The sequence below is a fragment of the Xiphophorus hellerii genome, chromosome 12, assembly GCF_003331165.1.
Source record: "Xiphophorus hellerii strain 12219 chromosome 12, Xiphophorus_hellerii-4.1, whole genome shotgun sequence".
Lineage (NCBI taxonomy): Eukaryota > Metazoa > Chordata > Actinopteri > Cyprinodontiformes > Poeciliidae > Xiphophorus > Xiphophorus hellerii.
In genome coordinates, this window is record NC_045683.1 from 27,374,424 (window position 1) to 27,402,367 (window position 27,944).

A 27,944-nucleotide genomic window follows, 5' to 3' on the forward strand; every position below is an offset into this window, starting at 1 on the left:
AAAAAAAGGCTAGATCAAGCGATATTACGCAAACAGAGAACAATAGTCAACAACAACAAGTATGAGAACAACTGACCCACTTATTATTGACCAGTGAGTCAGCGTGTGGGATACAAACACTTCTGGGTAGAAATGATGGGGCGGACTAAATGCTGGAGAGGATTGCCGTGCCTAAGTCAGAGATTTTAGATGCGGACCGATATAACACCATTCTCTCTCCGACATCAACGTCGGATCGGGACACCATGATATGTTATTGTGCAGAAAGAGGAAACTTACACCGATTTTTTTTTTTTTGCTATTTAAAATCTGAAAAGTGAGGTTTGTTGTGGGCCATTCTTACTCCGCTACCCTTAAATCAAACCCAGTGCAACCAGTTGTCATCAGAATTCACTTATCTTAGAAATCCACTCATCATTTTCCTTCCACTTTGCAAATAGGCCTACATAAAATACATTTAAGTCTGCTTTTGTAGCACCTCGAAACCTTTCATCGGGGTACCGGGATTTCACTGCACTCGCACCCCAATCAGCCAGACCTGAATGCAAGAGCCTTGACAGAATCCAAACAAAAGCCAAAGCATGCTGAACAAAACTGACAGTCTGGGCTTGCCTGTATACACATTATATAATGTCAGGAGCAAAGCGTGGGATTATATACTGAGTGAAAACATACAACATGAGGTGAGCATACGCTCAATGTGGTTCTCGTTTCAGCAGTTTGGACTCTGCACGCCATTCTCCAACCCCGAGCTGCGCAGGAACATCAAAACACACCTGTGGCATCAAAACAACCCCTGAAAGCCGCGCTGCACGCAATGAGCAACGTGGAAGTTCAGCTTAGAAATAAAAAATAAATTAGGTAAATAAAAAAAAAACAACTAAAGATTGGATGGATGGTGAAGTACAGCAGATCTGCTTGAATCGAGATGAGTAAATAAGTCCCCACCGACGTGACGGCGGATTCTTTTTTCTTTTTTTTTTTTTTAAACTGTCAAACGGCCGCATGCGCGTTCCTGCTCAACAATCAACAAAAGTCAGGAGGCAACACGAGGTTATCTGCGTCGTCGACACAAAGTAACGCAGGCTAAATTATTTTGAACACACACACACTTTGAAATGTCACATTTCACAACGTGTTAGCTTGTTTTCAGCAGTTCACGCGCGGTTAGTCACAGCAGTGCGTTAAGAATGAACGTGCAGATGACGCAATAGGTCCATCATGTATCATCTTTATCCCGAATTGAAACCTAGTTTGTCTTTTGAATAATAAAAAAAATCACTTTAAGTCTCACAGAGTCAAAAAAACAAAACAAAACAACAACAAAAAACCATCGCAAAACTTTGAAGTAAACAGCTGATTAAGTTACTCAGATGAAGGTCGTGGTTTGAGTGGTATCCAGGAGAAAGACACGCTGGACTAAGGCTGTGAATCACTTTTTTTTCTTTCTTCTTCTTCTTCTTCTATTTTTTTTATTTTTTTTATTTTTTTTTTTTTTAAATGCAGCAAACCAACGTTAACTTACTTTCTGTGCGAAACATCCCGCAACGAAGAGCAGACATGCTGTCAGTGAAGCGGGCGCTCCGGGCGACGTAACACAAGTCATTTTTCCTCCAACTCTTTGGCCGTTTCTCTAACGCGACGCACCAGCGACCAGCGTCCCGCTCCTCTGTGCTTCCCTCTGGATCACCTGAAGTGTCGGGGGCGCGCTCCCATCGCTCATGGACCAACCGGAGACCCCCGGAGCTCCCTGCCTCTCCACACACTTCTACTGTCAAATAATACGCCTCCGCCCCCTCCTCGCCTGTCTGCTTACGTTACTAAATGTGTCTTATTATTATTATTATTATTATTATTATTATTATTATTATTATTATTATTATTATTATTCCCGAAGGCTCATTCAGAGTATTAATTGGTTAAATTATACTAAACGCAAACGAGTAGGCACACGGTAAAAGATTGGAGTGCTATCTGTCTCTTATGCGAAGGCTTTGCACTGACTGATAATCCCACACAATAACTAAAGTCTCCACACACACACACGCTTCAACTCAGTGGTGCCCCTAAAGGTGTTCAAAGAGGTTACAAGGATGATGTCCGGTAGCAGTCAGTGTTGAGACAACACAGAAGAGGCCTCTGACTAAAGTCTGTCATGACATCCTAACAGCTCGGTATCTGGGCAGCATAGAGGATAATCCTCCGTTGTCGGCCAGCGCTAATCTGTCTCATTTGTTTTTGCCACTTCCCTTAAAAATCTCTGCCTGGTCGTATGCACGCACCGTTTCCAAAAGTTGCCTGGTGGACGTCAAGGCAGATGCCAACTTGGACCACGAGTGTCCGATGTTGAGTTGCTTTGAGTTCGGAGATTAAATCTTTTTTTTTTTTTAAACTATTGAATAAAGTCAATGAAAAGGTAGAATGTGATCAATTCAAAGCTAAAATTCAGCTGGTGTGAGCAGTTTCTATTTTATTTTATTTTATTTTTTTCACCCAAATAAGTGTTTGGCTCTCCAGTAGTTACCTTTTTTTTTTTTTTTTAAACAGCATCAAGACTGAGACCAGGATCACAGCTCCACCCATTTATATTTATGTCTCTGTGTACTTTCTGATTCCTCTCAGAGCTTCAACTCTCATGTAAAAATCTTCGACTCGTTCCTGTTTCTTTCACTTAGGAAGCATTTCTAAGCTGCGACATATGGTCTCTTCTGCTGATCTGGAAACAATTATTTGCATGCATTTGTGTCATTGCGGTGGGATTATTTCATTAAAATTAACGGGGAGGAATGGGCGGGCGGGGAGGGGTGAAAATGCAATCTAGACTCCTTTACGACCACTGAAATAAGCCTTTAATTTGCCACTGAATTGTGAGGTTAGAAACCAGTGGTTGATGATGCTGAGGAAGCATCATCAGCCACCAGCAATGTAGAGCAATATCTTCTGATGGCGCTTACAACACAACGCATTCAATACCATTATACACTTCAACTGCTGTACAACTGGCACAGAGCCATGCCACCCATATTAAAAAATGTAATTTTAAAAAAAAGCTAACCAATGGGGGAAAAAAATCATTTCTGGGGAAAAAGCTGTTTGTGAAAGAAGAAAAAATAAACAAATACTAGGCCTAATTGTAAAGGATGTGATTTATTTTGCCCAGAAAAAAACAAAACAAAACCCTATCTAATCATTAGATCAGAAAGATAAAAATCTACTCAACATCATGTGTGCTTGACGTGAATTAAAGTATATCCACAGACTTTAATTCCAAGGCATCATCATGCCAACTATTCTCATCTAATTTTTTTTTACCCATCAAAAATGCATATATATATTTACTTTCATCATAACAGTAAATTTGCAGGGGTGGCTTTTAGACTTTGTATTTGTAATTCTTCGTATTTACCGGTAGATGGCGACAAAGTAACCAGAAGTGCATGGGTGAATTTATTATGTATGTGTACCTCGAATTAATTTTGCGCTTTTTGTTTACATTTATACATCTCATATCTGCGCAATAGTTGTGTGCTAATATTTTAATAAGAATACATAAAATATATTACAGCCCACTAAAATGATAATTAGCTCAAACCATGTTTACTGTTTATGGGATATGCTTAAACCGAAGGGTGAATGTGGCTTAACTCAAGTTCTCGAAGCAAGATCTGGTTTAATCTTATTACGTAAAGCGCTGGCATGATATAACAGCTGCACTTCATGCACTCAGTGGCTCATCTGGGGTAAGGTTCATGAACTGACACCAGAGGTTTAAAGCGTATCTCACATGAGAGTTGCACAGCTGGAATGCGGCGATCAGCTGCAAAGCGCGAGAATGAAGACTAGAGATTCAAGAGTAGACGCTGCATCACTCTTGCGGCAGAGTTGCCGCCATGTTGTGAGTGGCATCTTTGAGACAAGTGTTGAAACTGTGAGGATTTAGCAGCACAGAGACAAATTTGTCTCCCAGGACCTGTCCAATTGATAAATGAAAAGAAAGAAGGGGGAAACAACACACAATTATATTTCTTTTTACAAACATACCTTGAAACAAACAGAAACACAATACTTACATGGGAATTTCTGAACTAATACATAGGAATGTAACCAGTGTTTCCGAGAGGGTTCAGGAGGTTTGGACAGCTTTCTGCAATTTCTCTGCATTTCTTAGTTTTGTCTCAAAAATCATGTTTGATGTCAACCCCACAATTTAACTATTGAACAATGTTGTTTGCATTAGGCTGGCCATAACATAATATATTGTTTGTTTTCTGTTGTGTTTCACTTTCACTTACATGTCATTTTTAATTTTGGTTGCCATTTCTTTGATTTGTCTTATTCAGCCTCTTTTCTTTTAACAATGGGACTTTGGGGCGTGCCGTGGTGGTGTAGTGGTTAGCGCGACCCGTATTTGGAGGCCTTGGGTCCTCAACGCGGCCGTCACGGGTTCAACTCCCGGACCCGACGACATTTGCCGGATGTCTTTCCTGTCAGCCTACTATCATATAAGGGACACTAGAGCCCACAAAAAGACCCCATGAAGGGGTAAAAAAAACAATGGGACTTTGCTTGGGATTTTTGCCAATAGCTTGGCCTCACGTTTGTGTTGTTGTTTCTTGTCTTCTTTTTAACAGTGCTCACAGGAAACTACAAACTATATTTTACCACTCTAGATCAGGGGTCTGCAAACTTCATAATTCAAAAAGCCATTCTTTTCCTCAGTGAAGCTAAATAAAGCTAGTTGACTGTAAAATAGAAGTTTTTTTTTTATAAATATCTACCATAGGAAATGTGCTGCCATTTTTAAAGAACTACATTTTTATAACAATTTGGAAGTTATAAAATCAGAAAAAAACATACAACTTTTGCTGGATGATGAAAGCAGACCGTTTCCAACTTAATGACAACAAAAATTAGACGGCAAAATTTTAGTGGTATTTCTAGTGTCATCCTGTTGTGAAAATTCAATGCAAATATTCCATAAAAAATCCTTCATCCTTCATTTTTTGCCATCTATCTATCTATCTATCTATCTATCTATCTATCTATCTATCTATCTATCTATCTATCTATCTATCTATCTATCTATCTATCTATCTATCTATCTATCTATCTAGATATTAATTCGATTTATTAACCGACACAGCTACGTTTGGAAATTCGATTACTGTATACATATCTATCTATATCTATATAGATAGATAGATAGATAGATATATCTATATCTATCTATCTATCTATCTATCTATCTATATATATATATATATATATATATATATATATATATATATATATATATATAGAGAGAGAGAGAGAGAGAGAGAGAGAGAGAGAGAGAGAGAGAGAGAGAGATATGTGTGTGTATAATCGAATTTCCAAACATAGCTGTGTCGGTCAATAAATCGAATTAATATCTATATAGATAGATAGATAGATAGATAGATAGATAGATAGATAGATAGATAGATAGATAGATAGATAGATAGATCTATATATATATATATATATATATATAGAGAGAGAGAGAGAGAGAGAGAGAGAGAGAGAGAGATGTGTGTGTGTATAATCGAATTTCCAAACATATCTGTGTCGGTCAATAAATCGAATTTGCCACACACACTATGGAGGACCGTTTTTACTGGGCAAAGAAGCCACGCAGTCTACTTGCTTCTATTTCTATACATTTTACCACATACGACACTAGAAACTGTGTTCTCTCCATGTTATGATTCGTGTAATTAATATACCAGTGTTATTAGCATCTGAAGGATAACATCCGAATAATTTATATATCATACAGTAAACTCTCTAAGAGGACAGCTTGATTTCTTTTTTCTTTTTTGCACAGTCGTTGTCTGTTTCTCGTCGGACGGGTAAAGGAACGGAAACTAAACAGCCACGTAGTAAACGGCGGAGCTCACCGAAAGGGTGAGTTTTTATTGTCCTTTAGGGAATTTGTCATCTTATCATTTGCACTTTGGTGCGGTAATATACTTACGTGATGTTGGGTAATTGGTTTGCCTTCTTACAATTTTCCAGAAAACGCCTTTCAGGTGGCGTCGTTAATTTATGTTGCTAGCAACTTAGCAGCTTTAGCTTCCCTTTGGGTACACACCTAGCTGTTTTGTTAGCATGCTAACCAGCTTTAGCCACATACAGCCTGGTCTGTCATCTGCTTCTGGCTAGTGTGGGTGAGCCAAAAATAACCGAGCTAACCAATCTTTACGAAACATCTGGATTCTGTTGATCAGTTATGGGTTTGAATCGTTCCACTGACCGCCTCTACACCTGACCTGCAGTACGTAACCTGTCCTGTCTGCTGTACAGTAGGTAAATTAGCCTCCAAGTCAAAGGTTGTCATAGTCTACACTAAATAACATGATGCAAAACACAAAGGAGGTTTGGGTGATTCTACGGTGACAGTGCTCCTCAGTTCAAAAGTTAAATATTTGCCCAGTGACTGACAGAATGTCACTGCTTATTTCCACTGAGTTTTGCATTTATTGCAAATGCGTGCTGATCGATTGTTCTGGTGCATTCGTGGACACTGGGGCAAATTTCCCGAAACAATTGAGCAAACTATTTGACAGTTTTGAGCAGGGGCTCGAATACAAAGCCGCTGATATTTACGTGATTTTTTCCCCCCTATTGCAGCTGTTGTTTTTGTAATTCAATTCAAAAATACTTTTTTATCTCAAAAGGAAATTAAATGTTGTTGTAACTCATATCACCCAAGTATCTTCAAAAAGTCATTGTGGACGGTGATGCTCCGGAAAGAAAGGATCTCTTGTAGCAGTCAGTCTTGAAACGAATCTGAAGAGGCCTCTGACTGAAGACTTGCAGTATGACGGTCTCATGACAATTTGTTTCCTCCAAAAACTAAAAGCAGATTAATTTTGTTTCTGTGGATTTTGGAATAAACTTTGTTATAAATTTCATGTCATAAAGTAAAATGTAAACAAAGGTTGTAGTATACGCATGAAGTGACACTTGACTTGTTAGAAAAAACATGTCATTATGTTTTCATGACCACTATTCATGTCAAATGTGATAAGATTGAATTGCATCATAAACAAAGAGTAGGCTACTTACTTTTATTGTAATAACGGAGACCGTAACATTTTCATGTAACCTAGAAACGAGTTGTATTTACTTGTGTTATGTATGAGTTTGTCTTGAATATTTCTTATTTATTCAGACATCAGCATCATTTACACACAGTTGGATGTGACAGTAAAATAGATTTGGTTGGCTTGGTAATTTCTTTAATTTCTGAAGTTTGTTTATAGGTGTCAGAAATGTTAAAGGTAAAGTCAAAAAAAATTATAAAACTATTTATATTTCGACTAGACAAGACAGCCCTGTTTACAATTTAAGGGGTTCTCAATCTACTTAACTGTTGTAGCAGCTTGTTACAGTGCTTGACTCTGGCTTATGTTTAAAGTACGCTGTGCTGTTACATAACACAAGCGGACACTGGTGAGAAGCTGCAAGATAACTGATGTATTAATTGTCATCCTTTTCTCTCCTCAGTCATCAGACAGTAAAGTGTTCCTTGGCTCAGACACGTTCCTGGGGAGCCTCCGTCCCCAGAAAATGCTTTAAATAAGACGTCATTTGCAATACAGCGCCCGCTGCGCCGTGACTGTTGCTCTTCTCGGTGGAAGTGGATCGTGGTGGTAAATCGGAGGCTGTTGAGATGGAGGCCAGTAGAGAAGACCAAGTAATAAGATGTGAGGAAGAGGGGGACTCCACTGTGGAAGTCAACACACTCAAAAAAGGGCTGGAGAGCATCCAAAAGACAAATGAGCTTCTTAACGGTGAGTGCTCATTCTGTACGGATAAGGATTATTTAAATTGTGTGGTTTTGAATGAATGGTATGCGTTAACGTTAGCCTCCACCCTACACTGCGTGTCAGTGACGTAAAGAAGGTCGCTGGGTAACTGGAGCAGTTACGAAGAAACGGGCACTAAACCCCTTGGGCCTCCTCTTCATTCCTCCATAGTATCACACATACTTTGTTCAGTTTCACCTCTGCACTTTGTTCTGCAAATGTCCTTTTCTCTATGCATATTACTGCTAGTTTGTTTCTCCACAGTTTAGTCTTTTGGCAGGTCTGGCCCGTTTTTGGTGATTACCACCAAAGGCTGAGCTTCTTACTGCTCCATGTCTCACAGCTCTTTGAACTAACATGCTAAATAACTAAACAGAGGTCTCATTAGTCATCAGCTATGTTTGTGTTCTGCGCATAGCAAGCTTTAGGAGGGGGAAAAAAATAACTGTGTTTTAGTCTTTGATTTGTAAACAGTAGGGGGGAAAAATACAGTAAAACAACATAAACAGCTTTACACACGACAAGCTGTATTTTTTGCAACCTTTGTTTTTGATTTTGGCTTTTTAATGCCAATAGCATTTACATTTAAGGAACCTTCAGCTCAAAGTTTGTCATCATTTAATGGATAATTTAATTTTAATGCTGAGGAGCAGAGACAACGTGTCATAGCGATTTGGTGTATGACTCTGTAGACCTCTGGAAACCCAAGAAAATGTTGCAAAAACCCTGTTTCACACACAGCTTTGGTGGTAGTGAATATATTTTGAAGTTTTATTGACATATATTTTTTTAATATTTAAAATGCAAATTGATGCGGGCATCAATATCTCCAACTAGTGCGTATGCTTTGGGCATCCGCTCATTCCCCAAGTCAATACACCATTTGAAATCGTGTGTAAACTCTATAATACTAGGAAGAGCAGCAGCATTGGCAAATATGGCAAGTTGTGATAAATCCCCATTTTTCCAACACTTTTCTCATGTGTATTTCTGCCATTCTTTGGTTGCTGTAATGTAACGTGTCAGGTCTGGACGTTGACGTCAGCGACGCTTCATCCAACTGCCAGTGTATTCCAAATGTCCTTTGAGAAATTAATATTGCACTCACTGATATTGCAATTACTATGTATGTACCAATTTCTTCTGTGGATGCCAAGTGATGTGCACAGATTAATAGCGATATTTTTAAAAAGTCTATATTTTTTTATTTTATGATTTGATAGTGACTAAAAGCTTTGTTACTTTAAAAACATAGGTCAGACAGTCTTAAAAAGGCTTTAAAAGTCTTAAATTCTCCATCTAAAGTCAAGGCCTTAAAATGCCTTAAATTTATTTTTTAAAAGAAATTTAAGTTGGTCCTATTTACACTAATCACAAGTCTTAAAATTATTTCATGACAGGAATGTTCAATCTTCCATACAGTGTTGTTTTTTCTTGCATGACTTTCTGTCAGGTAAAAGTTTGAGTCTCACACAGACGTCTTCATTATGTTTCGTAACTCGAGGCAGTCGGTAGCTAGCTGCAACTTATCATAGGTAATAACCCTGGCAGCTAGTTTTTCTCTCTCTGTGTGTGTGTCCGTCATGGATATGTGCAAATTTCTGACCAGGCGACGTCCATTTTTACCACTGCCTCACTTCTGTTGCCAGCCCGTACCGGCCAGGAAGATCCCCCAGTCATTCCCGATCATTTTCATTCCAGCTGGCATTAAAAATGTCTTAAGTTTTACATTTGGATTGCTCAAACCTGCAGATATCTTGGCTGTCACAATACTTTGTGGGTTTGATCAGTTTAAATGGTCTACTGCTTAGCAGATAATAAAAATAAATAAATCCTAAGAATCTCTGAAAGCAACAAATGACATATGCGTCTGTTAATATTGCGACAACCTCTTACCATCCATAAGCCAGGGTTTGTTTATGATGTAACTGCTACTAATGATGAAGCAAATAGTTACTTGAACAATACGCAGTTGTGCAAAAGTAAAGGCAGCCGCAGGGAGGTTTTAGCAACCAAGTGTTGCTTTAAAATCACAACATAGTTGCTCGACAAAGCTGATCAGCCGGTTTGTCAGGACAATCGCATCTGCTACAGCTGGTTCATGGCTACGTTTCACCTTCCGTAGAGGAATGCTCGCTTAAGGAATTTTCAAGTTATGTTCACAAAGGAAGCGAAAAACGCCTATATGTGCTCGAATATTATCCGCAAGGCCCGTAGACGCCTCCCATTCTCCAAAGAAATGTCTGCTGTGGCATATTTAGAGGGAATCGGTTGGGGGAAGAGTTGTTGTGCAAGATGTCACAGCTAAACGCTCCAGACAATAACGGTACAAGTGATGAGACGTGGGAGAAAAAAATGAATCCAATGAACAGGACGGAAAGCTTGGCGAAGAGAGGATTGTTTACCAGAAAACTGGTGACTGTTTCAGCAGCGCAAGATCATGAATAACTGGGAAGCAGAAGGTGTTTAGAGCTGCTTTAATATCTTTTTGTCTTAAATCACCAAATAAGAAAAACAAATTAGACGAAGGGGGAAGGTTGTATATAAAATAACAAACTGCTTTCTATACATTTGTGAAGTTTATTAGTACAGCACATTTCAGCAATAAGGCAGTTCAAAGTGCCATAAAAGCAATACAGTAACCAATTTTGAAATGTGCAATATACATTACATTTAGGCTAATACCACCATCCAAATCATTAAGGAAATACAAATCAAATGTGTTGATCAATGTTTCACTTACTACTAATTAAAAGCAGCTGTAAACAAGTGGGCTTTAGCACTGATTTTATAGGAACTCTGTGTTTCTGCATCTTTGCAGTTTTCTCTGAAGCGTTAAATCGCCATAGAAACGTAATGCTCCCAACAGTTCAAAAATCACCCGAAACCACTATGACGTTTTCCATTCCCATCTTTTTCAGGTCCTCTCTCTTCAGACGCGCTGCCAAACGGGAACGGACCGGCAGACGGCCTCGGTGCCGCCGGAGGCACCCTTCCAAACGGATCCCCTCCGCAGAGCAGCAGCTCTCCCATCAACCCGCCGAGCCAAGAGTCCTCCCCAGGTGTGGCTGCTTATCCACCCATGACGGTAGAGAAGGCTGAGGGCTCTAGTGCTGAGGTCAAGGTTCACAAGGGTGACGCTTTGCAGTCCCTCAAACTCAGTATGCCTATGCAGGAGACTGAACTGTGTAAGCAAAAAAACAAAGCAACAAAATATCAGGAGTGAATGCCCCTTTCTCTCCCTTTCTCTATTTTTAATCCCTTTTTGCTGTGGAATGCTGTGATTGTTCACTTGTGAGAAGGTTTCATTGGAAGTCTCTTTATAAGTGTTGTTTTTCTGCATTTCTAATCTGGAGTTGACGGATATCTTGATCAGTTTTTGGTGTGGGTGCTTCATTTGGAACATCGTGTGGGCTAATGGCTGTTTTGGAACTAATCCCTGTGTCATGTTAACTTTTCTTTGGTGATGTTTCAGTTTGGTGATGTTTTTTTGTTTTTTTTTTGTTATGATAAATGCTGTTTGTACGCATGAAAAGGCTTATTTAGTTTTGCTCCTTATTAACTTCTAACTGGAAAATAACAGCATCATTACGGCATGAATCTGCTTAATGTGCGACATGCAGGGTTCCTACACTGTCTTGTTTTCTTTTCCATGTCTCAATGGGGATGCAAGAACACAGAACTACACTGTGTGATTATATTTTTTTTATATTATTATAGGAATTGCAAATATTGTATTCATGCCATTTTAAAATTGAACATGTTGAAATTGTGATCGAAACCGCATTGTTCAGATATTGGGCACCTCTAGAAAACCACATTTACAGAGTTAATTCTGTATGTTAGCTTCTCTAAAAGACTAAAAAAAATAAATAAATGAAGCTTGAATTTGCTCGGAAAATTAGCTATTTTTTATAGTACCTTAATATATTACCTTTAGTAAACATTGGGAAAGACCCAACGAATCCAACTTAGTTTATGATTGTGGATGTTAGGATATTCTCGTAACTCGACTCTGTGCACTCCTAAAGTTTAAATAGCTTTCTCTATTTTACGCTAGTTGTAAACCTAGCTTTGTAAAATGAATATGATCTTGTATTGAAGAATATGTTTATAAGAATATCAACTCATAAGAAATGCTGAAAAGAACAATATACTTCCATAAATGCTGCTACTTGTTCTGTACTTTCAGTTTACAGCACATTGTTGTTAGGAGTGCGCTAATTGATCGGCCCCAATTTTCTCAATTTTGGGTGATGGGTGATAGTTGCATTAGAAGCTGATCTTATCTGCTTTCACGAAGGTCTGAAAACAGCCAGTCTTCCCTTTTTCTCTGCCGTAAGAGAAGACTTACTAAAAGGAAAAAAAAGTCACCGCACAGTTGCCAATTTAGCAACTTTTTTGCCAAGTCTAGTTGGCAAAAAGGGACTTTTAGTCACTTTTATTTTTAGTGACTTTTCAGACACCTCCACTGACTTTTTTCCCCTTAAAAGCCCCAAAAAGCGACAAATCTGTATATTTTGATTTTATACCGGACAGTTATTTAAAAAAAAGTTAAGAATTGGAATCAACAGGTCACGATTTTTAAAGATTGGTGATCGGCCAGAAAACTGCAATCGGTGCACTCTTAGTATTTGAAGTTGCACATAAATAAATTTAAAAAACTGCCAGAAAACAAAAATTTTGAAAAGTGTAGAAACCCTGTACAAGTCTCTACTATTCCATAGGGATGTTGTGTAGATCCTTTTTTTTTTTTTTTTTAATTACTTGCTTTTCTAAGTGGCCTTCTGGGAAGCTTTACCCATTAAGGAGGAAGAGTCTTCAGTTTGGCCTACTTTCTCTCGCTGCAGCCAACCAGAAACCATGCCTAGAGATGGAAAACGAGGAAAAGATTCGCCTGGAAGCTCGCCGGCGTCTGGAAGAGCAACTCAAACAGTACAGGGTTCAGCGGCAAAAGGAGAGGGTGAGTGAGTGCTGCCACTGCTTGGCTTTTATTTCCATACTTATGTCATCTTTGATGAATCCAAGTTTGCTCTTAAAATGAGCCACGCTCGAGCAGAGCCTCTGCCAAAACTTGATATAAATCAAATTATTGCCCCAATTTGGATCGTACGAGCTCAACCAAAGGAAAACGATTCCTCTTTTTTTTTTTTTTTTACCACCTGTGCTCTAATCCATTTGTTGTGCTCCTCTGCCTTCATGCTGCTGTTTATTCACTCATTCAGCTGGATTAAAGCTGGGATTAAATTTCACACAGAACAGCTCATTGCCTAGTTAGGTGACTCTGACCTGAAGGCAGTCGGGTGCACTGGAACTGGAAGACATTTTAAATATTAAGAAAAAGTAAACAAAAGTACAGAAAAAAATAAAATGTATGTAAACAAAATTGTCCTTCAAAATAAGGGGCTTGTTGAGACCAAAACACCAAACGGAAAACTTTTGTCAGTTTTTGGTAGAAAGAGAGAGAGAGAAAAAAACGATAAATGATGCAAGTGGAAATTATTGAGCTTGTTTTAATGCATCATGCGATTAATTGATTTATTGCTTATTGTGACAGGAATAGTTATTGATAGTTTTTATGACTCTTTCCTCTTCCCAGGCTCATCGTACCCCTAAAAGCCGGCCCTTCAGTACTCTAGATCCTGAACTAATGCTCCATCCTGAGGCGCTACCGCGCGCTAATACTGTTGCCATGACCAAGGAGTATTCTTTCCTCCGGACCAGTGTTCCACGTGGCCCCAAACTGGGCAGCCTTGGAATTCCTCCCAGCAAGGAGAAGAAATCCAGATCTCCACGTCCCAGTAAGATTCATTCCTTAGCTGACTACAAGTCTCCTGAGAGCGACGGCGGAGGGGGAGGCGGCGGCGCTGGAGGCGGGGGCATGACCTCAGCAGATGTCAGCCGGTCCTCCATCAGCTCCGTGTCCACGCTGTCAGAAGTCAGCACGCTGTCAGAGAGCAGCGCATGCGAGACGGACTCGAAGGCCAGCACTTCGCTCCAGCTCAACGACAACAGCTCGGAGATGGATGGCAGCGAAGCCGGAGCGAAGCCCGGCAACGACGGCAACGACAGCGACAGCTCCTCCTACAGCAGCGTGTCCACGAGGGGAACCTATGGGACGCTCTCGGCCGCCGTGGAACGGCAACAAGGGCCGTACACGGTGGAGGGGAGGGAGATCGCCCCCGAGGCCATGGGTCAGTTCCCGTCGCTGCAGGAGGTGCTGCAGGCGGCGAGCGACGAGCAGCACCTGCTGGAGATGGAGAGGGAGGGAACGGGAGAGTCGCGCAGCCGGAGGGACAGTTTCTCCAGCAGGTATTGAATATTGTGTTATCCTTTCTTTTTTTTTTTTTTTTTACTTTTTCTAACTCTTCTGCATTTTTAAATTGCAGCGTTTCTTTGGAGAGTTCAGTGATGGGTCACGATGAGATGCTCCAGGTGCTAAAAGAGAAAACGAGGCTCGAGGGGCAACTGGAATCCTTGTCATCTGAAGCCAGTCAGGTAATAAGCCATTAATGTCATTTTGTTGCTCCTTTCACATAAAATATTTATTAATTAAATCAACAGTTTAGATATCCTGGGAGAAAGGCAGAGAGGAAGCTGAATCCCATGTAAGATGTTAACTAGATAAGATTTTGTGTTTTTAAAATACTAAGTGATTTATGAGAATTTTTTAATATAATGTGTTTTTTATGGTTTATGGGAAACTTTTTTTATTACCATTTGTTCTTATTTATTTGTATGCGAGGTCTTTTAGTTTTTAGTCAGGAATGTAATTTTGATTCCTTGTTTCTCCCTTGTTTAGTGCTTAATCAATTGACAATAAAGTAGACTTTAAATAATTTGGACAAAATTAATTTAGAGATTTTTAAAAATCATACAGAATAGAATAGAAATATCCTTTTATTGTCATATGGTAGAGAAATTCAGGTTTAACAGCAAAGATAAAAAGGTATTAAAGATATATAAAAGCAAATTAACAAAATGAAGAAAAGCATGCCGTACATTAAAGATAAGAATATAGCTTAATCAAACTGCAATTTTTGGAAATAATAATTGCACATCCCTGATCCAAGGAATGTGCAACTGAGTAGGATATGTCTTTCAAAGTTGTACATAATGTGTTTGTGTATTTTGAGACCAGACTATTTACAACATTTAAAACTGTATTTCCGGTTTGTAAAACCAAATACCAAAGTTTAACTTCACAAGATGCTCAACAATCCTCATTTTATTATTTATTATTTTTTTGTGTATGAGTTCTCATATAATTACTACTTCCTTTTCTTAATATTCTGACGTTAATCTGGTGATATTATGAGATTATTCTTGTATTATTACGACTTTTTCTAGTATTACTGTTACTTTTTTTATATTAAGAGATTATTCTTGTATTATGTACGACTTAATTGTCGTGAGACTTTATTCTCATACTATAATGACTTTATTCTTGTAAAATTACAACTTTATTCTGGTAATTTAATTATTTTTTTCTTAGCCTAGTCCTAGTACTAGGCTAAGTACTCTATGGTGTTTCCAAATCCAGTTTTTTTCTCGAAAATATAAAACAACCTTAATGTATCGTGTAAAGCCTTCCTGTTATCTCCTCAAAGTCTTGCGCTTACTCATTTTGTCGCAGTCTGAATGAATTATATCTCTCTACATGTCACACAAAGTAAATTTTTTTCTCAGTAGGTCTACACACCTCTGCTTCGTCTGACTTCATTTTAAATCTCTCACTGAAACTGAAAGTAGCCTTCTGTGGGTTTTTTGATGCATAATGATTTTATTTAATTTTTTTGCCTGAGATAGTGCTGTGGTCAACGCAAGCTGGTATTACTTAGTTATTGTGGAAATAAAACCAGAAGAAGTGTTAATGCTGACGGTTGAGATCATTTCCCCCCGGTACGGAGTGGACAAAAGCAAGACAAATCACAAGCCAAGAACTAAATATGTAAACATCTTTAAATGTCATCAAAAAAAGCATGAATATTACAAGTGTATTGGAAAGCCACAGATGCAACACAAATGAATATATACAATCATGCCACCCATAAACTATTGCTACTCACGAAACTCCTGGAACACTTGGCTGAAGTTCTCTTACTACTTCCTGTTCCCTCTAGGCTCTCAAAGAGAAGACAGAGCTCCAGGCCCAGCTTGCAACAGTGAACGCTCAGCTGCAGGCCAAGAGAGAAGAGGCTCAGATCAGCCAGGAGAGGCAAAGTGCTCTCAGCTCAGAAGTCGGCACGCTCCGCCAAAACTGCAGACAGCTAGAGAAGGCTATGGTGGAGCTCCAGGGCAGTTTGGAGAGCAAGAACGCCAGTTTGACCTCTCTAAGCAACGACCTGAAAGTTTCTGAAGACCAATACAACCGGCTGATAGCGAAGGTGGAGGAGCTGCAGAACACGATGACTTCAAGGGACAACTCAGGTGACTTAACAGAGACAGAAGGGTTTCCTTTACATGTAATTGATCATTGCGCCACCACACCTTCAGAATGAAGTAAAAAAAAAAAATTCTATATATATACAATACAGACCAAAAGTTTGGACACACCTTTTAATTCAATGAATTTCCTTTATTTTCATGACTATTGACCTTGTAGATTCACACTGAAGGCATCAAAACTATGAATAACACATGTGGAAATATGCACTAAACAAAAAAGTGTAAAACAACTGAAAATACCCCTTATATTCTAGTTTCTTCAAAGTAGCAACCTTTTGCTGTGATTACTGCTTTGCACACACTCTGCATTTTCTTGATGAGCTTCAAGAGGTAGTCACCTGAAATGGTTTTCACTTCATAGGTGAGCCCTGTCAGGTTAATAAGTGGGATTTCTTGCCTTATAAATAGTCATGAAAATAAAGAAAACTCATTGAATTAGAAAGGTGTGTCCAAACTTTTGGTCTGTACTGTATATATAAATATAAAAATCTATCCTTGAGGAAACCCTGGACCTGTAGAGATAAGCACGATTAGAAAACTTTTTTTTTTTTTTTTTTTTGTCAACTGTCATTATTTTTTGCAGTTCATGACTTGCGTCAGCAGATGTCGGGCCTCCAGGGTCAGCTGCAGCAGGTCCAGCTGGAGCGCAGCACCCTCCAGAGCCGACTGAAGACCTCCCAGGCTGAGATCGACTCGCTGCAGCAGGTCAGGCAGTGGTACCAGCAGCAGCTGGCGCTGGCCCAGGAGGCCAGGGTGCGACTGCAAAGCGAAATGGCCAACATGCAGGTAGGAATCCGCCGCGGTGGCAGTGAACTAGCAACGCGTCGTCGGGACGTTGCAGTTGAGACGGGTTGCTTTTCACATCAACCTGTCTCTCGAAGGCGGGGCAGATGACTCAGTTTGGCGCCATGGAACACCTGAAGCTGGAGAACGTGACACTTTCCCATCAGCTGACCGAGACCCAACACCGCTCCATTAAAGAGAAGGAGCGCATCGCTGTGCAGCTGCAAAGCATTGAGGTATACTCGGGTTCATATGAGTGCTTGAAATCCTTGGAAATGCTTGACTTTCAATCAGATGTGGAATGTGCTTGATATTCAAACTGCACAGTTTTATAAGAAATGCAATCTAATGTTTGATTTTATTTTTATTTGTTTTAACTAGAACACCTAGAGATTCATCATCTCATTTTCCAGGGGATTCTTACAAAACAAACAAACAAAAAAACAGTAATAAAAATCGTAGTAAGTAAATCCGATATATGATACCAAACATTCGAACACGGAAAACATTTACAGTTGAAACTAGATATTTTCATACACCTAATAAAATCCACACACACTATTTCTTATTCTTAATGTGTCAGTGATTTATTGATCTGTTGTACTTTACACATTAAATGTTATTAAAATAGTTTTTTTCTTTTTGTTAAATTAGTTTTGTCATCTGTGTTGAGAGAAAAATTGTAAAACATAACATTTTGCTGTATTTTAGTTATCCTTGTCCCAGCTGTAGAACTTAGAATACTTTCTAAGACATTATTAATAACAGTACCGGTGATAAACAGTATCAAATAATAGTGAGTAATTGAAACTGTCTTTTTTTTTTTTTAGTTCAGTTTTAATCTCCAAAGTGCGGTGTGGGAAAAGTTTGAAAACTTACGTTGCAATTGCTTGAAAAATACTTGGAAATAAAAACCTAAACTAAAAAGCCGCCAGGTTCATGGTTTGAATTTTTCCGTTTGTGATGCAGGCCGACATGCTGACGCAAGAGGCCGCCTACAAGCAGATCCAGGACGCAAAAACCATGGTGGAAGACGACCTGCAGCACAAACTGGAGGAGTTTGAGGAAGAGCGAGAGCGCCTGATAAAGCTGGCTAACACAGCGACAGCTCTGGAGAGGGAACTGGAACAGGTAGTTTCTGCAAAAGCCAGAGAAAAGCTGACTTGGGCGGTAAACTTTGTGACCTCCTCTGACATACGTCTTTCATTTGTTCCGCGATAGGTCAAGTTGACACTTTCCCAAAAGGACTTGCAGCTGCAGTCGCTTCAGAAAGAACATCTGGAGCTGATGCGCCAGCTGACGACAACTCAGGAGACGCTACAAACCAAAGAGCAGTCCATCAACCAGCTGGAGGCCAGGTACCAGGAGCTGGAGGCCCAGCTGGCCGAGCTGCAGACGGAGAGCACCGCCAAGGACGACACCATCCAGTTCCTCCAGAACGAGAAGATCGTCCTGGAGGTGGCGCTGCAGGCCGCCAAGGCCGATAAGAGCCAGCTGGACGAGGGGGCCGAGCGGCTGGGCGAGGACGTCCTGGTGGCCTCGGACGTCCTGGACCAGCTCAGACAAGAAGTCCAAATCAAAGCCAGTCAGGTAGAAGACAAGAGTGGAAAGGGTTTGTCGTAGTTTGAACACTTTCTTGAGGATCACTTATTTAAAAATGTTTCAAAATGTGTAGATTGAATCTCTGCAACAAGAGAATAATTCTCTGAAGAAACAAGCGCAGAAATTAAAGGAGCAGTTCCAGCAACAAAAGGTAATGCATCTTCTTCTTTTAGTCTTTTTTTTTTCTTGTCGTCTTTATTGTTAAAATCTGAAGACAGGACGTAAATGTAGAAATTTGTCCTGAATGTCCCAGCTGGTGACGGTGTTGTGGGAGGATGCCAAACGGCAGTCAGCTTCTCTGACGAATGCCTGAAGTGCTGGTTGACGTGCCGCGCTGCATGGAGCAACGGCTGCTTTATCGCTCCGACAGGCTGTCACGCAGAGGGTGGAACTGATTGACAGAGCAACAAAAAAAAAAGTTCAATTTACTGCATCTTTAAAAGTTGGAGCTTTTTGTCGAAGCGTCAGCGCTCGTGTTCATCAAATCTATGAAAGCAGTTAGCCGGCGACGGGTTTTGTGGAAAATGTGGTTTGTGTTCGGTTCAACGTATCTGTGTGAGAGAGGCAGCAAAAGCATGAAGTTGTCAAATGTGCTTTCTACTGAAAAGAACAAAAAGCTAAATATTTCTTTTTGTTACTTCACAACCACAATATATACATATATATCTTTTGTTTATTGTTTGACACTAATTACACAGCCCACGGGAGAATAGGTGTGTTTAATTAGCCAATGAGTTTTGTACACTTTGGGTAGTTGATAGAATAGAAATATTTATTGTCCCACAGTGGGAAAAATTTGTTGAATTTTTGTCTCATTTGTTATTTTTTATTAAGTTATATTTACCTATTTAATTAATTTATTTTTTTAAATACCCATACATTGCACATAACTGTGTCTATTAATTTATATTGTGCCTTGCCAATTGTTACTATTTAGACATGCTAAAGTTCCTAATGCAGGTTTACTACATTTCCTAATGGTCAGTAAGAAGAAAACTGTTTTTGACCTGTAAATTTTATTATTATTATTATTTAATTCAGACGATAAAGAAAATAAGGTTACATTTCTTTTACTCACAGTGTTATCTTAACATCTGACCCGAGTTCCCAAATGATGAAGTAGGATTAAAACAGCGTTGTCGCTCAAAGCAAATATAAGCAAGACATCTCTTTAAAAAAGTTCTTTCTGAACATTTAATCAGACTAAAACAAAACAAAAGTAAAAAAAAATCAATGTTGCTGAATGGACAGGTGATGGTGGAAGCGTACCGTCGGGACGCCATCTCCAAGGACCAGCTCATCAGCGAGCTGAAGTCCACCAAGAAGCGCCTGCTGGCTGAAGTGAAGGACCTGAAGCAGGAGCTGCTGAGCGCCCAGGGCGAGAAGCAAAAGGCCGAGCTGGAGCAGGCCCGCTTGCAAACTGAGGTGGCCAGAGTCCAGGAGCAGATGAACAACATGGAGGCCCATCTGCAGGCCATTCAGACGGAAAGGGATCAGCTTGAAACCCAAATTCAGGTACTGTTGTTTAAATCAGTTTTTTTTGTTTGTTTTTTTTAAGGAAATTTTCAGTTTATTCAAAGTATATTTTGCTGTGAAGGAAAAATATCTTCTGTCCCCTCCTTACTCAGTCCCTGCAGTTCGATCAGAGCCAGCTCACCGCCGCGACTCAAGAGAATGAGAGCTTGAGGAAACAGGTGGAGCAGATGGAGGCGGAAGCCAAAAAGTGAGTCATGTTCTGCTTTGGAGATTTCAGCAGTTAGAAACAATCCAACACAGATTATTTATATACGTCTCAGAAACACAAACAACACGGTTCTCGTACAGTGTCGATTTTGTCTGAGGATTAACACATCCGAGTTGTGCCTGTGTGTGAAGAAGCCTGCCCTTTATGTTCTGAGCCGGCCTCGTTTTAACTGCTGCGTGTGTCGAAACAGGGCCATCTCGGAGCAGAAGGTGCGCATGAAGAGGCTGGGAACGGATCTGACCAGCGCTCAGAAGGAGATGAAAGCCAAACACAAAGCCTACGAGAACGCCGTGGGCATTCTGAGCAGAAGGCTCCAAGAGGCTCTGACCGACAAGGAGACGGCGGAGGCAGAGCTAGCCAAGCTCCGCGCCCAGCTGTTGGATGGCGGAAACAGCCAGGCCTTACAGGTGACGTTGACGGAGCTTTAAAAATCTTTAAGTGAATATTTTATACACAGCTGAAACTTTGAATCTTCTTTTTTTTTCTGGCAGAAAAATCTGATTAAGTGGCTAAAAGCTGTTAAAATTATATATTTTATTCAGGAAAAAATTGAGGCTTTGCAAGCCGAACTGCAGACTGTCACAAAGAGCAAGACCATGTTGGAAAAGGAGTTACAGGAAGTGATCACTCTCACCTCCACGGAGCTGGAGGATTACCAGGAGAAGGTTCTGGAGCTGGAGGATGAGGTTAAAATAATAATAATAAAAAAAGCTTTTTTTATTTTGATCTTTCAGAATTTCTCAGAGTTCATGTTCTGGGTCGTTTTTTTCCCCCTACAGCTCCAGGAGTCACGCTGTTTCAAGAAGAGGATCCGGAAGTTGGAAGACGCCAACAAGAAGTTGGCGCTCGAGCTGGAGCATGAAAAAGGGAAACTCGCTGGTTTGTCACAGTCCCATAATGCACTGCGGGAGCACGCTAACATTTTGGAATCTGCCTTAGCAAAGAGGGAGGCGGATCTCGTCCAGCTAAACTTGCAGGTGAAAAAATAAATTACGTTTGCAGCTCAGTTTAGGCAACAAGCTTCTCTATGGTATGCCTGAAATGTCGAAAGAGAAAAAAAAACAGATGTGAGGAGTTGGCTACATTTTTTTCTTACCGTTTCTCTTTAGGTCCAAGCTGTTCTTAAGAGAAAAGAAGAGGAGGACCAACAAATGAAGCAGTTGGTTGAGACTTTACAGCTTGCTCTGGAGAAAGAGAAAACCAAAGTGAAAGACTTGAAGGAACAGGTATGAAGAATAGCAAAGTGAAGTGTGAACGGAAGTGGTTAAAAATCACACTGTAGCATAGCAGGGACCAAACTCCTTAAGATTTGAATTCATTACACTTCCATGAAAGGAATTCGACTTTTGCATGATTGGTATCTAAATTTAGATGGTCTTCTTACACTTTTTTTCCCATATGTGCCATTTAAATGATTTTAAAATAAAACTGTTGTTTTTTAAAATAATTGGCTGGAGTAGAGAAAATACCTCTGCTTTTTCAAAAAAAAAAAAAAGAAACGTGTTGCATTTACGGATGTTTATAATCTTTAATTTCAGCTGAATAGGTGAATTTATTATTAAAAGTTGATTACTTATTGTATTGGAGTAACGATTGATTTAAAACTAAAGAGGAACTTTGAATAAGAGTTGCACAATATAACAAATCGCCATTGCAGTATCAATATGAATATTATGGCAATGAAAATAAATTTTTTGGCTATAACATGTTTAGATATTATACTGAATATGCATATACAGCCACATTGAATATGTATGTGCACAATGCTTTGGCCTGTTTAATGGACATTTGTTGCCCTCAGTGTTTATATTTAAGTTTTTGGCAACATTGTGATTAAAGGAAGAAAAATAAAGAGTCAAAAAAATCTGAGTTAATTATAATCAATATATTTACATTGCAGTAATAGTGCAATTACATGCTCCCCCGATATCATACATAATGAGCATGTTTTATATGAGACAGATTCTAAAAATAGAAATAATTGGGAGCTGCAGCTAATTATGAAAGGTGCAAATGGAGGAGAAAAGTTTGTATCTTTACAGATTTCATGCAAAATATAACAAGAAAGGCACCAATGAAGAGATCTACATGTAATAACAAAATTTTATGCAATTCAGCTTGACCATTGTAAAGAATACAGATACAATTATATCTCATAGCATAGTTAGAAACTAATATATAATTTCTAAAAAAAAGATTTTTATTATACATATTTGTTGCGTTCTTTAATTCTGGGTTAGAACTTGGAGATTCTGTAAAACTTTGCTCTTTTCAGGTTGTAATTCTATGATGCATCCTCTAGGTGGCAGCAGCAAAGGCAGAGGCAGCCCATAACAGGCGGCACTACAGGGCGGCCATGCTTGAGCTGTCGGAGATCAAGAAGGACCTGCAGGCCAAAGAGGACCTGGTGAAAGCTCTGCAGAGCGAAGCTCAGAAACTACAGTACGTGCACGTTGCCCTGACGACTGCAGAAATAGAAAATGCACGTTTTAATCTATAGTCGCATGCATAATCCATGTGGAACGTGTCGCGCTCTGCAGGGCTCAGGACGACCAGCACGCTCAGGATGTTTCCAGGTTCCAGCAGGAGCTCGCTGAGGCTCATTCCCAGCTCCAGATCCTGCGGAAACAACTCGATGAGGAACTCGCTAAGCAGCCCCTCACCAACCAGGAGGTATAAACTTCCCCAAAGCTTATACCTAAATCACTGAAAAGCCACAATATTCCTGTTGATGCTTTTCTTCTGCAGTTCCTTTTATAGCCGAGGCACTTTGGATGTGCAGCCTTTCAGTTTTATAAAGACTGATGCAGTTCTTTTTTTTTTCTTTCTGACCCATCACTCGTCGTAGATCAAATATCTTCGAGTTGCATGGATGCCTAATATTTTCTGCTGATTCAGGTTGAGGACCTGAAGTGGGAGGTGGAGCAGAGGCAGAGGGAGATTGAAGCACAGAAGCAGCAGGTGGAGATGATGGAACAAAGCCACCACAGAGAGCTGGACAACTTACAGATCGCCCTGCAGGCAAGCCTCCACTTTGCTTCTAAAGCAGTGTTTCTCAATCTCATCCCATTTAACAAACATCACGGACCACCTAGAAATTCCACCTCCGCGCAATAGCAACATCTTAATAAACACAAACTGAAATGAAAATATTAGTCTCTTTACTCACAAATGAGAAAGGTGGTGCTGCTTTGTAAATGTGACTGGCCAGGAACAAGTTTGCTCAGGCCGCTTTGATTCTGAAAGTGTGGATTCTAAGCTTTCCGATGGTTAAAGAACACAAGCAATTCAAAAATGAAATAGTTCTTTCTTACAAGTGTTGTATGTGTTAACATTTTAGGGCTATTTGTAATTTAGAAGCATAATAAAAGAAAAATAGACTCAAGTTGCTTTGGCAGAAACAAAAACCTTCTTTCGGCGCGAAGAGAGCCCGACATAAATAATAATTTCATTTTAGGTATTAAGATGCAGTTAGTCAGCGGTGGGGCGCAGTGCTGGTGGCATGCTATGTACCGTAATAGTGTAATAAAAACAAAAGTTGCTCAACTCATCCCGAGAAACTATTCTTATCTATGACTATTATTGTCCATTATTATTTTTAATCAAAAACCTTTGATAAGCTAATTTCGCATCGTACTTTGAGGTTACGTCGCTGTAAATTAGCGCTCGTTTATATACAGTACCTTGCGGATCACGGTTTGAGAAAGACCGTTCTAAAGTATACACACAAAACTATATGGAATAGTTTAACGAATGTTTAAATCGTGGAATTGCTTTGAACAAAGCTACCTGTTCGTTTGGCAGGATGCCCTGGTTTCTGCTCTTTTTGTTGTTTAAATTGAAGTACAGCTGTCTTGTTTCAGAACATAAAGGTGGAGCTGGACACCGTCCAGGAAGAGCTGAGCAGCACCAGGAAGGACAAGTTCATGCTTCAGGCCAAAGTGGGCGAGTTGAGAAACAGCATGAAGACCGTCCTGCTGCAGAACCAGCAGCTCAAACAAGACCTCAAACAGACTCGTCTCAGGAAGGTAAGACATCTTTCAGCTCCCTTTATACGAGGCTGTGTAAGAGTTGAGAGCTGACGTGACTAAACGTGTCCCTGTGATGATGTCGTCGTTGCAGCAGCAGCGGATGGAGCTGAAGAGTGACGGGAACCCATCAAACCCAGTAACCCCAGTTAAGATCCCAGACTGCCCGGTGCCTGCCTCGCTGCTCGATGAATTACTGAAACCGTCAACTTCCGTAAACAAGGAACCTCTGAACAACCTGCACAACTGTCTACGACAACTAAAGTAAGCGAGTGAGCTGAAAGTAATCGGCAAACTTCGATGTGATTTATTGGGATTTTATGTTGTACCGACACAAAACTCGACGTAATGGTTAGAGAGGAAGTAACTCTGGATGAGCTACAGAGATTCACAGCTCTATAGCTGTGAGAGAGAAGATTTTTTTACAGGACAACTATCTGTTAGGCAGTCCACAAATCTGCCTGTTTTATGTAAAAATGGAAAGAAGAAAGCAGTTGCTGGAGGAAAGTCACAGGAGATCATGTTTGCTAAAATCTATATGGGGAACATAGCAAACGTGGATGAACAAATGAGACCCTAATGTAACTAAAACTAACAATGTTTAGACAAGCAGAGAGGAAATGGATGTGGTAGAATGACTAATGACAAAATCCAGACTTAAATGCTTCTGGAAAATTGATGTTCAGAGCTACTCTCCATCCAATTTCACTGAGCGTAAAACCATTTAGTAAAGAAAAAGCGGTGTAAACTTTAGAGTCGGTGTGGGAAAGTACTGTATACACACCCCGAACAACCTACAGTAGGAATTTCAGCAACATTATTGTTTTATCAAAACAAGTCTCTCTTGTAAATGAGATCTTGGATCTCAATGAGAGAACCTGTATAAGTAAAGATGAAATAAAAAATAACATGCATCAAATCAGGTACAAAGTATCAAATCAGGGCAGGGCTAACCATGCATTTCAGTTTTCTTCCATTATTTCTCTTAGCTTAACAAAGATATTGAAAATCATTTACTACAAGGGTGTCCACACCGCTTTAAAAAGTCTTATGAAGTCTTATATTCTTGTATATAAAATTGAGGCATTAAAGTGTACTAAAACAATCCCAATTAGCCTTGTGTACATTAATCTGAGGTCTTAAATTTTCTCGTGACAGGACTGTTTATTCTCGTTTTGTCTTTCCAGTTTATTTTTCTTGTGTGAATTTTCTGTCGAGCAAATATTTGAGATGCATGCAGACACCTTCATTCCGGTGTTTGAGGCCAGCGCTAACTAGCTACTAATAGGCCCTTGCTAGCTAGCTGGCTAACTTTTTTTGCCTCTGTCACCGCCAGTTGACTGGGCTACGTTCGTCTTTGCCACGGGCTCCCTTCTGTTTCCAGCCCATGCAGGGTTTACACACGTTCTGCTACTTGTAAAAATTGTATGTTTTACAACATAAAATATGCAATTTTCTTTTGACCATTTCTGTTGTGATACAGGTGTTAATTTTCCTTCATACTTGTCTTAAAAAGCATTAAATTCGCGTTTGTGAACCTGGAGAAACCCTGTATTACCTTTTCATTACTGTGGCTTTATTATATTCTATCACATGAAATTCCAATAAAATGCAACTTTAGTGGCTGTAACATGGTGAAATGTGGAAAAGTTCAAGAGATATAGATAGATTTCCAAGGCACTGTATTAGCTGTTGTCACATGGCACTTTGGGATTAAAAAGCCTTCTCCTTTTTGCTCTTAGGGAGGAGATGGACAGCCTCCAGAAGCAGATGGAGGAACACACAGTGACTGTAAATGAATCAATGAACTCATGGACAAACGCAGAAGAGGAACTGGCTCAACTGGGATTTGACAACAATACCTCCAACTCGCCAAGTGCGGCAAAACGTGTTGTGGAAAACAATAACGAAGCAGAACAGCAGCAATCATAACTACACAGCCCTTTCTCAGAGGAAGCGGGACGGGGGGGTATTATCCACAAAGGCACTTTTGAACCCCCATACTCGCTTTCTCTAAAAAGAAATTGCTGCCAACATTTGGCATTCCTCCCTTCAGCACTCAAGTGCTTTTGCAGAGTGATACTTTCTATACCACAGCTTTATTTTTTTGTGTTTATTTTATGGGTTAAATTTATGTTATGCATTTGTCACATTTATTTATTAAGACTTAAGAAATTAGAATGTTTGAAAATAATTTCCTTATGAGGATCCCCCCTGTAAAAGTTTCAGAAATGGCATAAAGATGAATCCTGTCCCTCACAAATTAGCTAGTTTTCTCCACTAGATTCCAGTAAGTCCTCCCTCCCTCCTTGCAAAATCGGTGGCGTCGATGCTGCTCAGCGATGAATCGTGATTTTAAGAAGAGCTTCTGACAGAAACTACATCCTGTTCTTCCATATATTCGTGCCTGTTTTCTTGTGACGTTTCCCATCTGCTGTTTTGCTAACACCGACTTCGGTTTGTAATGAAACTGTTATCACTCCTTTTCGTAAAGTTAGACGTCATGTACAGCTGGCGCTCAGACTTTTTTTTTTTTTTGGATTGCCTCCTGTTAAAATGCAGTGTTTGTCAGGTAATCATATCAACTTTTATTTCCAACCTGTAAAAATATTTCTGTTATGTTAGTCTAACATGAACTGCAGTAATTTGTATGCAAAAAAAGCCTTAAGCAATGTTAAAAATGCTGTACAGGACAAAGCTGTTTGGAATGCGTGTCTTTTCTGGTCAGAGTGTGTGCAAAATGAGATGTTATTGTACAGGTGAACTAATCCTTACTGAAGAGCAGTTTATTGTAAGTAAAACACATGAAGAGATATTGCACACTAGATGTTCAAGAATGAACTGACAAAATAAGCTGTTAAAATGAAATGAAAAGTTACATCTACTAACAGCAGGTACTATTGCTTGTTTATTTTTGATTGTTACATTTGGTACTTACTGTATTTACAAAAAAAAAAACTAAACTTGGATTCACCAAATGATATTGGTGAACTCTGTTCCTGGGGTTATGGGAAGGTTCACTGTTTTTCAGAGGTTAATATATAAATATGTGTCCTTTTTGTTATATTAAGTGATCAGCTTTATGATGGAATAACAATTTTAAAAAAACCTGATATCGAAATGCAAAAAGAGATCTAATGACAAATCAACCAGGATTTCAATGTTAGGGTTGTGATGGATTGTTTCTTTCTGCATGCAGTTGTGCTGCAGCCCTTTTGCTCCTGGATTGTAATTATTAGTCCTATGCTACTGTATTCTTGTAAACTATAAAAGGGACACCAATATTAAATAAATGCCTGTTCGGGGTATTAATAACAAATGTACTCAAACTACACTATTCATTTATTTTGGGACGTCTGTATACTTACTCTGGCTGTTTTGTTCTTCTTTTCTCCCCCAAAGACTGGAATTGTTCCCGATGAAATGTTTGTTTTGGAAAATGTCATCGCATTCATGATAAAGAAAATTGCACTATTCATATTCCATCTCCTGTCGTCCTTCTCTGTG

General features: G+C 39.6%; 2 protein-coding genes across 4 annotated transcripts in view; one reads left to right on the forward strand and one right to left on the reverse strand.

Annotated features, from left to right (window-relative positions):
* Positions 1-1,934, reverse strand: part of LOC116729801 (uncharacterized) — a 35,966-nt gene extending 34,032 nt beyond the window's left edge. Inside the window, exon 1 of the mRNA XM_032578583.1 lies at positions 1,526-1,934. Coding sequence (XP_032434474.1) covers positions 1,526-1,606 — 81 coding nt within the window. The 5' untranslated portion in view covers positions 1,607-1,934. The remainder of the gene's footprint in view (positions 1-1,525) is intronic.
* Positions 1,935-5,678: 3,744 nt separating this feature from the next.
* Positions 5,679-27,915, forward strand: golga3 (golgin A3). Of its 3 annotated transcripts, none has more exons than XM_032578095.1 (24): positions 5,679-5,925; positions 7,531-7,817; positions 10,754-11,020; positions 12,683-12,795; positions 13,432-14,144; positions 14,222-14,330; positions 15,956-16,262; positions 16,864-17,066; positions 17,162-17,299; positions 18,033-18,194; positions 18,285-18,653; positions 18,739-18,816; positions 19,917-20,180; positions 20,294-20,388; positions 20,600-20,816; positions 20,952-21,095; positions 21,189-21,386; positions 21,519-21,635; positions 22,712-22,851; positions 22,950-23,082; positions 23,308-23,430; positions 24,273-24,437; positions 24,535-24,701; positions 26,180-27,915. In XM_032578095.1, the coding sequence occupies exons 2-24, from the start codon at positions 7,697-7,699 to the stop codon at positions 26,367-26,369; spliced, it is 4,533 nt and encodes a 1,510-aa protein (XP_032433986.1). In that variant the 5' UTR covers positions 5,679-5,925; positions 7,531-7,696; the 3' UTR covers positions 26,370-27,915. The 3 variants fall into 3 exon arrangements, with proteins under 3 accessions (XP_032433986.1, XP_032433985.1, XP_032433987.1); XM_032578094.1 differs by having other exon boundaries at positions 5,680-5,925; positions 24,532-24,701; XM_032578096.1 differs by having other exon boundaries at positions 5,680-5,925; positions 10,754-10,894; positions 24,532-24,701.
* Positions 27,916-27,944: the final 29 nt, after the last annotated feature.